The sequence below is a fragment of the Rhinolophus sinicus genome, linkage group LG14 (assembly GCF_036562045.2).
Source record: "Rhinolophus sinicus isolate RSC01 linkage group LG14, ASM3656204v1, whole genome shotgun sequence".
Lineage (NCBI taxonomy): Eukaryota > Metazoa > Chordata > Mammalia > Chiroptera > Rhinolophidae > Rhinolophus > Rhinolophus sinicus.
In genome coordinates this window covers 16034998-16049099 of record NC_133763.1, presented here as the reverse complement: position 1 = coordinate 16049099, position 14102 = coordinate 16034998, and the positions used below count along the sequence as shown (strand labels likewise).

The 14102-nt window shown below is 36.9% G+C and overlaps 1 protein-coding gene across 2 annotated transcripts in view; it reads left to right on the top strand.

The window, feature by feature from the left end:
• NKAIN3 (sodium/potassium transporting ATPase interacting 3) overlaps positions 1-14102 on the top strand; it is a 533326-nt gene that overhangs the window by 371177 nt on the left and 148047 nt on the right. For both annotated transcript variants that reach the window (XM_074319272.1, XM_074319271.1), the window contains exon 4: positions 11990-12187. In XM_074319272.1, coding sequence (XP_074175373.1) covers positions 11990-12187 — 198 coding nt within the window. The remainder of the gene's footprint in view (positions 1-11989; positions 12188-14102) is intronic.

The window sequence follows — 14102 nt, the reverse complement described above, 5'->3', positions numbered from 1 at the left end:
AGAACATTCTTGTATGGTTCTTTAGTGGACACACTTTCATCTCTCCTGGCTACACACCCAGGAGTGAGACCTCTGGAGGCTTACACATATCTAATTCCAGTGGCAATGCAAAACGTCTTCAAAGTGGCTACACTAATTCATGCTTCCAGTAGTAATATAAGAGTCACTTTGATGGCTGTGCAGTGGCTTTCGGTGTTTTGTTGTTGTTTAGATTTTCTCAATTCTCAATTGACATTGTGCCTCAAAAACCCAGCAATTAGTTTCGTTCATTAATTTGATATGTATATGCTATATATATACAGAGGGTGCCAAAAGACTATGTACACATTTTAAGAAAGGAAAATTAAAATGTGTGTATATTTTTCTGGCATGCCCAGACACACACACACACACACACACACACACACACACTCAGGCACGTGCGCATGGTCTGACAGTAAAGTTCACAGACTCATCCTAGAAAAAGTCCTACATACCTCATTGCTGAATATCACTATGGTCACCTTCGAAGTACTCCCCTTGGGAAGCTATGCACGACACCAGCGCCTAGTTCACCCTTCAAAGCAATTTTGGAACTCTTTCTGGAATGGCCATCAGAGCTGTCGTTGTATTACCCTTGATGTCCTGAATGTTGTCAAAATGTCTTCCTTTCAATATTTCCTTTATCTTTTCATAAAGAAAGAAGTCATTGGGGGCCAGATCAGGTGAGTAGGGAGGGTGTTCCAATACAGTTATTTGTTTACTGGCTAAAAATGCCCTCACAGACAGTGCCGTGTGAGCTGGTGCATTGTCGTGATGCAAGAGCTATGAATTGTTGGCAAACAGTTCAGGTCAGCTAACTACTTTTTTACACAGTCTTTTCAGCACTTCCAAATAGTAAACTTGGTTAACTGTTTGCCCAGCTGGTACAAATTCACAATGAATAAACACTCTGGTATTAAAAAAAAGATTAGCAACATCGTTGCAACAAGTTCGTGAACTTAATTGTCAGCCCTCGTGTGTGTGTGTGTGTGTGTGTGTGTGTGTGTGTGTGTGTGTGTGTGTGTGTGTCAAATGAATATCTATAACTGTTATTGTAAGCCTGGCGCTTGGAAAACAAAGCATATGATATTTGGCTTATAATATGGTAGGTGGATCAGAAAATTAATTATAAATAAGTCATGTATCATCCTGACCCAAATAAAGGCATAAAATTATGTAAAAGAATTGGGCAAGAAGGCTTGTATTGCCCAGACTTTCCAGAGATGACTTCCCACAGGAAATGATGTCTCTGCTGAAACCTAACAATGAACAAGACTTAGCCAGGTAACAAGGATGGGGAGGGGTTGATTATAGAGAAACAGGAAGGAGATGGAGGGTGAGAGCGAAAGGCAGTGTTCTTTGAAGACAGAACAGGGTCTGTGAGGACCAACAGTTTAGAGAGAACAGTTCACTTGGGAATGGAAAGAAATTCAGTATGATTAGAGAATGAAGTGTGAAGAGAGGAAGAAATAGGAGTCTAGAGAAGTGATGAGAAGCAGAGTAAGCAAAGACTTTTCAAGCTATAGCAAGGAGTTAATCTTTTTTATCTTTGGGCAATGGGAAAACTTTGAAGTCTTTTAAGCAATTAATGACATCAACACATTTAGGTTAAAAAATATTCTGGTTGTAACAAGGAAAATAATTTGGAGGAGAATGAGACAAGGTGCCAGGAACTGCTTTTAGAAACTTTGCAATTGTCTTAGAAACAGTGGTTGGCCAGACTATGGTAATAGTGGCAGTTGGAACGAAGAGAAATGGAAGGATTTTTTTCATTTTAATTTTTATCTTCATGCAGTATGTAGTACTTCATAGAAAGTAATTAGGTGGCTATTAACTCAGTTCTTTGGAGCATGGTGCTGATAACACCACGGTTGCCAGTTTGATCCCCTGCATGGGCCACTGTGAGCTGTGCCCTGCTAAAAAAAAAAAAAAAAACAGAAGAAGAAAGTAATGAAATAAGTCAACAAATACTTATGTTCTCACCAGTGAAATAAAGACACTAAACTTTTCCAACACAGTTAAACCTTTCTTGTTTACTATTCCCTGATCCCTTTTGTCACGCTGCATTCTGCATTTGTATTTATTTTATTTTTGTATATTTCTGTAAGATATTACTACATATATGAGCATTCCTAAAAACATATAATATTGTTATGCAACTTTTTAAACTTTATATAACTGAAATCATACAATACTTATTCTTTCCACAACTTGATAGTTTTTGTCAACATTTCATTTGAGATCCATCCTTTTTAATAAGCATAGTCTCAATATACTTCTGCTTCACGTAGCATGTGATTGCATGAATACTAAATTACTAATTTTCGACAGACATTTAGGTTGTTCCTAAGCTTTTGCTATTGCAGACAACATTGCTATGAACACTCTTATATGGTATACATGAGTAGAATAAGTGCAGAGGGATAAAACTGCAGAATTTATAAGACAGTCCCATATTAAACTTTTAGATGCTGCTACGTTATCCTGTTTAAGACTGGCTGTTGTCCTATAGTGGGTGATTATCATGCCATCCTGGACAATGATAAGTAACTTTAAGTTTGATCACGCTTACCTAGGTGTTGTTAATTTTATTAGATTTTTAAAGAACAAAATGTGTGCTTTGTTGATTTTTTCTATTGTAGCTTTGATTACTTTTAAATTAATTTCTGCTTTTATATATTTCTGATGCCTTTACTATTTTCAAATAGCATTCATCTTCTAACATGAAATATACTTTATTTTTTGTTATATTTATGGTCTATCTTCATGTACTAGAATGTTAGCTCCACTAGAGCAGCAGTTTTTGTCTGTTTTCTTCATGGATTATGGATTAATTCTAGATCCCAGAACAGCATAGGCCAAATATTTGTTAATTAAATCTATAGCTCTTCCTCTTTTCTCCTAACATCTTTAGTCTTGCTATTCTTTTAAAATTTTTAAACTGGATGCTTACCTTATTAATTTTCAGCCTTTCTCTTTTTCTACCATGAGTATTTAATGCTACAAAAAAATTTCCTAAATATCACTTTATGTGCATTTCCCAAGTTCTGAAATGTATTATTATTATTATTATTATTATTATTAATTCCGTAAGTAGTGCTTAACACTAAAAAGAAATCTATGTTATGTACTTTGGCACCACATGAATTAACTTTTTACATAATTTTTTAAATAACCAATTGTTAATCCTTACGGGAATCAAATAATTTCAGGAGAATTGGAAAAATTATATATGTTTTTAATTCTTCCAGTTCTTCTATATTTATTGCCTGACATTCGTCAGTAATGTAGAGGTTTACCTCATCAACTGGGTTATTTTGATATGGAATTCCTACTGGAAAGGCAAAATAGATGCTTAACTCTTTCCCTTTATTCATTGTTCAAGTGAGGTTGTTTTTCATAATTAAAAAACCTTCCTGTTTTAGAGCACTTCACAGCATAATGGGCAGACAGCACAGAAAAGGTGTTGTTTACATAAACTGCTTGAAGTATTAACAACAAGTTTTCTGGCTTTCTTTTTGAGCATTATGAAATCACAGATTTTCATTGATTCAATGGTTTTGGTCTGCCTTAATCATTATACTTATTAATGCTCAGATTATCACAATTTTAGCCAATGATAGACCTTTTATAATGGCTCCTACATCCTGTAAACATGACTCTTCATTTTTTGAAAATGTTCTTGCTTTCTAGCACAAAAAATATATTCCGCACTCTCTTGTTCCTTCTTTGCACCATACCTGGATTTAGCATTTCTCCAGGAAATATGGTTTGTTCTTTTTAGTGGGAAATCATATTGAAAAGCAAGAACCAAAGGTGCTCATTTCTACTGAGGTGACATCGCTTCTAATCCATTTCAGTGGACACACACACACACACACACACACACACACACACTATACAATCATTTTAAATCACTGAGTGCATTTGATATTTTCAGTTCAAATTCAACATCACAGTTTGTCTTTTTTGCAGCAATACAATTTTATTTATATGTATAAGATGCCCTGCATAGAGTACCAAACCTTCAAAGACCAAGGAGATAGAGCTTATTTTAATTCTTTAGCTAAAACAATGATTATATACACTTACATACTAAAGCTGTACTAATTCTAACATTCAGCTAATCCAGATATGGATATAAATTTAAAAACTCACTACGGACTGTTTTTCTTTAAGTGCTTTTTGTTACGGGACTAAGGTATTCAACTGAATGAATTAAAAGATCAGAACAAAATTTATGAACACAAATATTAGACATTTTTATGAAAATTATACAATTAACATTATGACTGAATGGACCAGAGCCAAAACTCACAGCATAATAATAAAAGTTGTTTAGGTAGCATCAGGAGGGAATTTAAATGAACTGATTATATCATTTGTAAGATTAATCGATAATCGGCAACATTAGTTCTTATTTCCAAAGTAAAAAAATAGATGATACAATATATTACTTACACTTATGCTACCAGCAAGAGCTGTAGACTCTTTGTTTTCCAAATCACAGTATTTACATTTGCTTTCTTTAATCTTACAACTGTCTCTTTTCTCTTGCACTGCAAATTCTTAGTTTTAGCACCATTTAACGTGATTACTTATTTTGCTTTAATCTGCATATAAGGAAAATGGTTTTAAAATGCCGAAGTGATATACATACTGTTTTTGAGCCCCATTCTTTGCCCCTTGACAAGGTCAGTGTACTCACCCCTCAGCTGTTATAATCATTGGTTTCTGATGGCTCATGGCTGTCCTCTTCTTTGGAGAACTGACATCAGTTGATAAGAGCCAACTAGAAACCTGAGGCATCCTTCATTGATCTCTTCTTCTTATCTCCACATGCTCTTCTGCCTCCAAAATGCATCTCACCTCTCTCTTCTCCTCCTCTCCACTGCTACCACCTTGCTCCATGTCAGCATACCTGAGACAATGACCACCTAACTGGCTTCCACTTTTTTTTTTAATTAAAGTTTATTGGGGTGACAATTGTTAGTACAGTTAAATAGGTTTCAGGAGTCCAATTCTGTAATACATCATCTATATATCACATTCTGTGTTCACCACAACATGGATGGATCTTGAGATTATTATGCTAAGCGAAATAAGTCAGACAGAAAAAGTTGAGAACCATCTGATTTCACTGATATGTGGTTTATAGAAATGAGAACAACAAAGGAACAAGAAAAACAAGTGAAGAAACAAAAACTCATAGACACAGACAATAGTTGAATGGTTACCAGAGGGGGAGGGGAGAGGAGGGAGGTAGATGAAGGTAAAAGGGATCAAATATATGGTGATGCAAGGAGAACTGGCTTCCACTTTTAACCCCATCAAATCCATTTTCTATACAATTATTAAAATGATCCTTAAAAATGCACAGCAGTGATATCAATATTTGAAGTTCTAGACTTTGAATAAACTCCAGACTCTTTATTGTTCATTTCCTATGTCTTCATCCTCTTTCTTACACCACACTTATCCTCACCTCAGCTTCACTCCATCTGTATAGGCCTTCAGTCTGTCCCTGCAATATTTAAATCTCTTTGCTATCTCATGTTCTTTCCACTTGCAGTTCTCTTTGCACATAACATTCTTTCCTCAAATCTTCGCATGTTTAGTTCTTTCTCATCTAACAGGACTTAGCCCGAACATTAACTCTCAGAGAAGCCTTCTCTGACCACCTTGTATAAAGGAATTCCATTCCTCATCCCACTTGCTCTCTGTCACATCATTTTCTTTATATTAATTTTTACAATGTATAAGTATTTTTGTCTACCTGTTCATTTTAGTATCAGTCTTCTCCACTAGAGTATATGTTTTACGAGGGCTGGGATAGTATCTCTTATGTTCCCTCTTAAATTCCAATGCATAGCTCATATTAGAAACTCTGTCAATATCTGTTGAATAAATGAATGGAGTACAGCATTAGGAATAGAGACAGTGGAAATGTAATAGCTGTGTGCGATGTCAGAGGGATAGTGGATGGGGTAGGGGGGTTGACACTGTGTGAGGGATAGAAATGATAAATGTCTAACTATTACATTGTCTTGTGCACCTGAAACTAATAATAAATAAATAAATAAATAAATAAATAAATAAATAAATAAATAATGGATGAATGAATGAATGAGACTTCATTGTTTCCTGGAGTGATTCAATCTAGGGAATTAAGCCCCACAATGCAGACCAAAAGCTTGATTACTTTTAGCTTGCCTCCGACCTATGATCAATGGTAGAGAATTGAAAAACCTCAGTAATACCGGGTTGTAAAGATGAGAAACAGGAAACCAGAATGATCAGTGGCCACTCCTCACTCAGACTGTTCTTTATATTCAACACCAATGACACAGGTCTAAATGATTATGACTTATTCATGGCTTACAGAACGTTCATGGGCTTAAGAAAGCAAGAGCAAACAGACACTTTCCAATGGAAGCTTGAATGCTCTTTAAGCCTATCTGTAAGCACTGCTTTTAATGTAGGAAAATAAAATTGTTGATATATTTGAACTGGTGCTAAATCTTTGTATTACGGGCTCCAAACACTTAAACCTCACTACAGAGCACTGTGTTTGTCCTTTATTATATAGACCTACAGGACTCTCTGAAATGCTTACTGCTTCAGTGAAAAGACAGTAATTAGAAATATGAGAAAATTGTCTTAACTTTTCTAATTCATATTCTGAGATGAATAAGTATTTCAAAAGACGTTTCAACTGACTTGAATTCTATTATATAAATACAAACCCAAAGCTAACTCTAAAATTAAGCAAAATGTATTTTCTTAAATACACGTGAACTTCTCTCCAAGGTCACATTTTCACTTCCAGATGGGCTGGCTTATAATAAAAGAAAGTAGATAGCCATATAAAAATAAATTGAATGACTCTTGGAGCCACAGCTAAGGAGAAGGCAAAGAAATGAATATTAAGAGTAGTTGGGACTCCATTTTTAGAAATAGAGAGGGTTAGCTAAAGTTAAATTAGACACATGCCAAGAAGCAAATGATTAAAAAGAACAAAGAAGAAGAATACGTAAGAGAGACTAGCTCCTTCTCATTTTTCTTAATGAGAAATCACATAGTGGTATACTGTAAAAGAAATGAATACTGACATTTTTTAGTATGTGAGCTCATTCCAATACTGTGGCTACTCACTATGAGTAGAATGTATGTGTTTACACACACAGTTAATGAACATTTCAAATAATTCTAGAAATTCTTTTTTTTTTTATTGCAGTATTTGAAGAAAATGGGATCAAGTTTGTAATTCACACTAATGAGATGAAAGAACTTTTAAACATTTACTTGAATTACTATTTACTTGAATAGATATTAGGGGGAAAGCAGATATTCTGGAGTAATTTTCATCTAAGTCATAACTGGATGAGTATGAGCAGGTACAGCTAACACCTGGTTCTCTACATATTGAGTCTTGTTTTCCTTGACCCCCCTTAAAGCCACCATCCTGTGTTCTCACTATCCTGACTCCCAAACTTCGTGGAAAAAAAGAAAAAACCTGTCAAATCCTCTCTTCTCAGTTCCCTCACTTGTAATCCACTTTTTCACTCCCAATGCTCACTTGCATTGCTTTTTGTAAGGTCACCTTTGTCCCCACCAATCAGCAAATTCAATGGTATTTTTTTAGGAGGCTTTGAGTCTTTTCATTTCAACTTCCCTGAGATTCTCTCTTCTGTTGGCCTTGACAGGCTCTGCCTCTCCTGGCTGTCCTCACATCCTCCAAGCCCTTCTGCTTTTGTCTCATGTTTCTCTTTTTCTCTTCTTTCCTTGCTTTCTTCTTCCTTGTTCTACATACTGTCCCTTGGTAATCACATACATTTGCATAAATACAGATACCACCAAAATCTAAAGAAAATGGCAGGGACATCAGTTGTCAATTTCTTAACCATGGTGTGCTTAAATCAACCCATAATAGTCTAATTCCAAGAAGTGAAAGAGAAATGACATTTGAGCTAATCAAAATTATTTTTACGATTACTTTCTTGATCTGTGGTTAAGTATTAACCCATGTGCTTCCCAATTGCACTCTTTGACATGGTAATGAAAAGCTCCCACAAAATAAGTAATCTTTTGTATTTATTTACATATTTTTCCTTATAAAAAATGTTGTAGTTTTCTGTATTGTATTTCCTCTGATCTGTCTCATATACAAAATTGTGTTATCATATGTTAAGGTTTTTTAAAATGTTTGAAATCTAGCTATTAATGGGGATAGAAATCAGATACAAACTTGTGATACAATTCTATACCAAATTTAAGTAACAAGGTTGAACTTTAAGTAGAATTTGATGCTATTGCGTGGGGGGATGGGGGGAGGTAGTTTCCTCCCTATCCTCCCTGGTTCTTTTGACTGGTCTAATTCAAATGACACAAGACAGATTAACAGAAGAAAAAAATTCAATTCCTACATATGGAGGTCTCACAGAAATGGGACCTAAAGAAATGACCAAAGCAGGCAGCTTTCATACGTTTTAGACAAAGAAGCAGTACATTTCTGAGGAATTGACAAGACAAAGAAATTTAGACTTGAGTGATTAACTAGTAAAGACTCTAAAGAAAAAAAGCAGAGTTTGGGTTTAGGGTGGTAAATGTGTAAAGAAGTAACAAGATTTGTTTATATAGGCTTCTGGGCCCTGAATTCCCTGTCTGTGGTGGTAAGGAAGTTTCTGTGCCTCCTCATACAGGGCGGGTACCTTTCACATGCAAGATTTATTTCCTGCTTTCAGGGGACAGAGAGGAGGGTCAGAGTGTTCTTGTACCAACTCTTTCTCAAGAAACTTTAATTCAAAATAATCAGCCTGCCACTTTTGGGGTGACCTGCTCTGAGCCCCAACACTATTGATGTTCTCACTCAAATTTTAATACAGTCAATGCAAAGAATAGTGCAGTTTGTAAATATATTGTAGTGCCAACAAATTAAGTGAGAACTACACTGATTTTATGAGTGTAACAAATATGTGTCATCGGTTCATAAATTTTCTTTTTTTTATTTTATAATATTTTAGTCAGTCATATTGAAAGGAACTTAGAGTTTTGAAATAGAAATCACTATAAATTTTGAAATTATGCGAGTTCATACTGAACCTAATGAACTCCATTAAAATGAGAAATCATAGTTCTTCTGTAGTCATCAAGACTAACTGTGAGAGATTAAATTTGATGGCCAGGAAAGGAGGCAGTTAGTGTGCAGTTTGCCTGCAGGTAAATTGCCTTGTGTTAAACTGAATTCACTAGCTAAAGCAATTATTTTTCTGTAATAGTCTCTCTTCAGAGGGTTACTGCAAATGGCTCATGTAGCAAGCCAACAACCCCACCCCCCAAAACAGTGACTTAAAATGTTTTATTATCAATAAAGTGCTGTAACTGTGAAGGTAACTGAATGATACATGTAGCAAACCACCAAAAAAAAAAAAAAAAAAAAAAAAAAAAAGAGGTAAAATGTTTTATTAATATAATCTGAGGCATACTTATAATGGTACTTTGAATTCCTGAGTTGAGGAAAATCTAAAACTGTAGAGTAACTTTGCCTACTGACATGAACTGGAAATGTTTCTAACCTCATGATTCATGTGCAAATACAGCAGAGACTAAACAGAGAGGGGTTCCCTACCGTCCTTACTCAGACGGCTCTCACACTGGTTATTTTCAGTGCCAGCCAAGTTCAAGGGCTTTGCATTTCACACCAGCTTCCCCCGTGTTTTCAGAGTTCCAAACTCTGCTTCTCTATTTCTGGCACTTACAAGCATCCTACACCACTGCAGTGGGGGCTGTCCTCACCCCACTGAGGTGGGCATGAGCATCATTTGTATTGCCCAAGCATTGGGCAGCCCCTGGGCCTCCGGACAAAGACCCTATATAGTGTCCACTCCAACCTGTCCCTCTGGAACTAGTGGCAACAGAACTTGCTCGAAGTGGTGGCTGTGAAATCAACAAAAGTTGACCATGTTCCTGTGTCTAACAGCGTCCCGGCAGGTCCAGTGTCCTGGTCTGTGGGCCTCTTTGCCTTGCTCCATCATCACACTTCCTCCTTCCAGCTCTGCACGGGCAGGAAGCTGCAATCTTTAGTTTATTTGGGAGTTTAGGGCCTGGTTCCTCATCTATTCTTTTCAAGCTATTTTTATGACAAAAACGTTATGATCTTAGTCCGTCATGGCTGACACCCCACAAATACTAAAGAACATCTCTTGAGTTTTAAACGCCTGGGCTGTTGTCTCTGCTAAGAACTCTGGAAGCTTACTTTGATACGTATTTGCTGAAGATTTCCTTCTTTGTTCTTTTGGTCTGGCTGTGTGAAATTTTCTGGAAACAACTGAGGAGGAAGGACCTCGTTCCCTTCAGGGTATGAGGAATTGTAAGGGGTTGGGAGGGCATACACGGTAGGTAATGGGATAGTACCAGGTCATAGCTAAAAGTACAGACTGCATGGGACCAAATTCTGGGTCTACCACTAAATAGGCAATTTATTTAATTCATTCATTAGCTCAATTGGGCAATTTATTTTACCTCTCAGTGACTTCCTTTTCTCACCTATATTAATTAGTTTCTTATGGCTGCTCTATCTATAACAAATAACCACAAATTTTGTGTCTTAAAGAATAGAAATTTGGGCCGGCCCGGTGGCTCAGGCGATTGGAGCTCCGTGCTCCTAACGCAGAAGGCTGCAGGTTCAATTCCCACCTGGGCCAGTGGGCTCTCAACCACAAGGTTGTCAGTTCGACTCCCGCAAGGGATGGTGGGCTCCGCCCCCTGCAACTAACAATGGCAACTGGACCTGGAGCTGAGCTGCGCCCTCCACAACTAAAATTGAAAGGACAACAACTTGACTTGGAAAAAGTCCTGGAAGTACACACTGTTCCCCAATAAAGTCCTGTTCCCCTTCCCCAATAAAATCTTAAAAAAAAAAAAAAAAGAATAGAAATGTATTCTCTCAGAGTTCTGGAGGCCCGAAGTCTAAAATCAGTTTCACTGGGCTGAGAGCAAGGCGTTGGCAGGGCTGTCCTCCCTCTGGGGCTTTAGGGGACAATCTTTTCTTATCTCTTCCAGCTGGTTATTTTCAGCTGGAAGAGATAATGTTGCTGGCAACATTCCCGGGCATGTGGCCACATCACTCCAATCTCTACCTCCATGGCCACATTGCTTTTCCTCTTCTTTCTTATATCTAATCCCCCTCTCATAAAAATTGTGTGGTTGCCTTAGGACACACTCAGATAATCCAGGTTAACCTCCTATCTTGTGATCCTTAACTCAGTAACATCTGGAAAGTCTTTTATGGCCAGAGAAGGTAAAGTTCACAGGTTCTAGGGAGTAGGATTGTGTGTGTTTGCGGAGGACTATTACTCAGACTGCTGTAAATTGGGTTAATAATAATGCATACTCATACATGAGAATTATAATATATGAAAAGTGCTTAGAAAAATGTCTAGCACTCAATAAATGTTAGCCCATGGTGGTCATGTCAATGATGATGATGAAACAACAAGAAAAGTCAGACAAAAAAGTTTCAAAATGACCAAAAATAATCTTTAAAATGAACATAGCTAGAGGGTATCATCTCTGGATTCTTGATGTGTGCTAACCTTAAAATACCACGTTTCCCCAAAAACAAGACAGGGTCTTATATTAATTCTTGCTCCAAAAGACGCATTAGGACTTATGTTCAGAGGATGTCATCCTGAAAAATCATGGTAGGCCTTATTTTCCGGTTAGGTCTTATTTTCGGGGAAACACGGTATTATTCAAAGGATTCTGTTGCTACATTTGACAGGCGTTACCCCATAGTTTAGGCATAGGATACCAAGAGCCATTTTTGATTTTGTCTTTTGTAACTTTTCACCTGAAATTTAAAACATGTCAATAATTTCATGCATCCTAAATCCTCCCTATGGTGAAAATCAAAGATACGATGTGATATGATAGTCTCTTTTTGTTCCCTTGTCTCCTGCCCATCTAGGATACAGATCTAATGACATTCAACATTTCTGTACACCGGTCATGGTGGCGGGAACACGGGCCTGGTTGTGTCCGGAGAGTGCTACCTCCGTCAGCCCACGGCATGATGGACGATTTCACATATGTGTCGGTCACAGGCTGCATCGTGGACTTTCAATACCTGGAGGTCATCCACAGCGCCCTCCAAATACTGCTCTCTGTAAGTACCACATCTGTGTCCTGTCTGATCAGAAATCTTTTTTATTGACGTGTTATATATGAACCTTCCATTGACACCCACCTCATAGATAATGCCGTCAGTAACCACCTGGAGAACATCCTTTAAACAATAGAAATAGCAGCAATTATGTGAACATTAGTTATACTTAATGGCAGGTTATACCTTCTTTCAGTTGGTCTCCAGACACTTGGTTTTTAGAACAAGTTAATTGCTGTAGTTTCTAACTTGAGATACAGTCCACCCTGTTCAATGAAATAGTATCCCTTTCCCAGGACTGGTGCGTTGGCCGTTAACTATCTTGTGCTCTTCTACTTACTTTCCTACTATGTCTCCTTCTAATGCATTCTTTTACTAACGCACGTTAGTTCAGAGAGAGAAGCATGGAAACGTGCCCAATGGTTTCATTGATCTATTATAATAAACTTCATATTTCAAAAAATTATTTCTTAAGAAAACAAATTCCTGCAGAGTCTCACATATTTTAGTGCCTAAAATTCGGTGTCAGGATATAGTTCCATACAGAGCAAGAGAGAGGAAATGGCTTGATTGGTCCACAGTAGGTATGTGTGCTTGGAATTTCTTAAAGGTAATTGTTTCCACCAGACTATCTCACTCACAGTTTGATCCCAGTGTGGAATGGAATTAATTTAAGATATATACCATCATCAAGAATGCTGTTTCTTTGTTATCCAGCAAGTACTTGGCATTCTGTTTGCATCAATACACAATAAAGCCATTCTCTTTTTAATTGAATTTATTGGGGTGACAATGATTAGTAAGATTACATAGGTTCTAAATGTACAATTCTGTAATACATCATCTATATATCACACTGTGTGCTCACCACCCAGACTCAGTTCTTCTTTCATCACCATATATTTAATCCCTTTTACCCTCATCTACCACCTCCCCCTTTAACCTCTGGTAACCACTAAATGGTTGTCTGTGTCCATGAGTTTTGTTTATTTGTTTGTCTTCTTCCTTTGTTGTTTGCAGTTTTATATCCCTCATATGAGTGAAGTCATATAGCTCTCAAATTTTTCTGGCTTATTTCGCTTAGCATAATAATCTCAAGATCCATCCATGTTGTCATAAATGGCAGTATTTGATCTTTTCTTGTGGCAGAGTAATATTCCACTATATATGTATACCATATCTTCTTTATCTAATAATGTATCGAAGGACACTTTGGTTGTTCCCATGTCTTGACCACTGTAAAAAATGCTGCAATGAACACTGGAGCACATATATCTTTACGGATCAGTGTTTTCAGATTTTTTCGATAGATACCCAGAAGAGGGATTGCTGGGAAATATGTTAATTCAATTCTTAATTTTTTTGAGGAACCTCCACACTGCCTTCCATAGCAGCTGCACCAATCTGCATTCCCACCAACAGTGTATGAGGGTTCCTTGCTCTCCACAGCCTCTCCGACACTTTTTACTATTTGTCTTGTTGATGACAGACATTCTGACTGGGGTGAGGTGATATCTCATTGTGGTTTTGATATGTGTCTCCCTATTTGCTGGTGAAACTGAGCATTTTTTCATATATCTGTTCTTGGGAGAAGTTTCTCTTCGTGTCCTCTGCCCATTTTTAATTGGACTGTTGTTTCTTGTTTTGTTTTGTTTTGTTTTTGTTGTTGTTTTTTATTTTTCTACTTTTTGTTGTTTCTTGTTGAATTGGATGAGTTCCTTATGTATTTTGGATATTAGTCCCTTTCAGAGGCATTGTTTGCAAATATCTTCTCCCATTCAGTTGGCTGCCTCTTTGTGTTGTTGATGGTTTCTTTCACTCTGCAGACGCTTTTAGTTTGCTATAATACCATTCATTTATTTTAGTTTTTACTTCTCTTGCTTTTGAAGTCAAATTCATAAAATCCGCTTTAAATCCA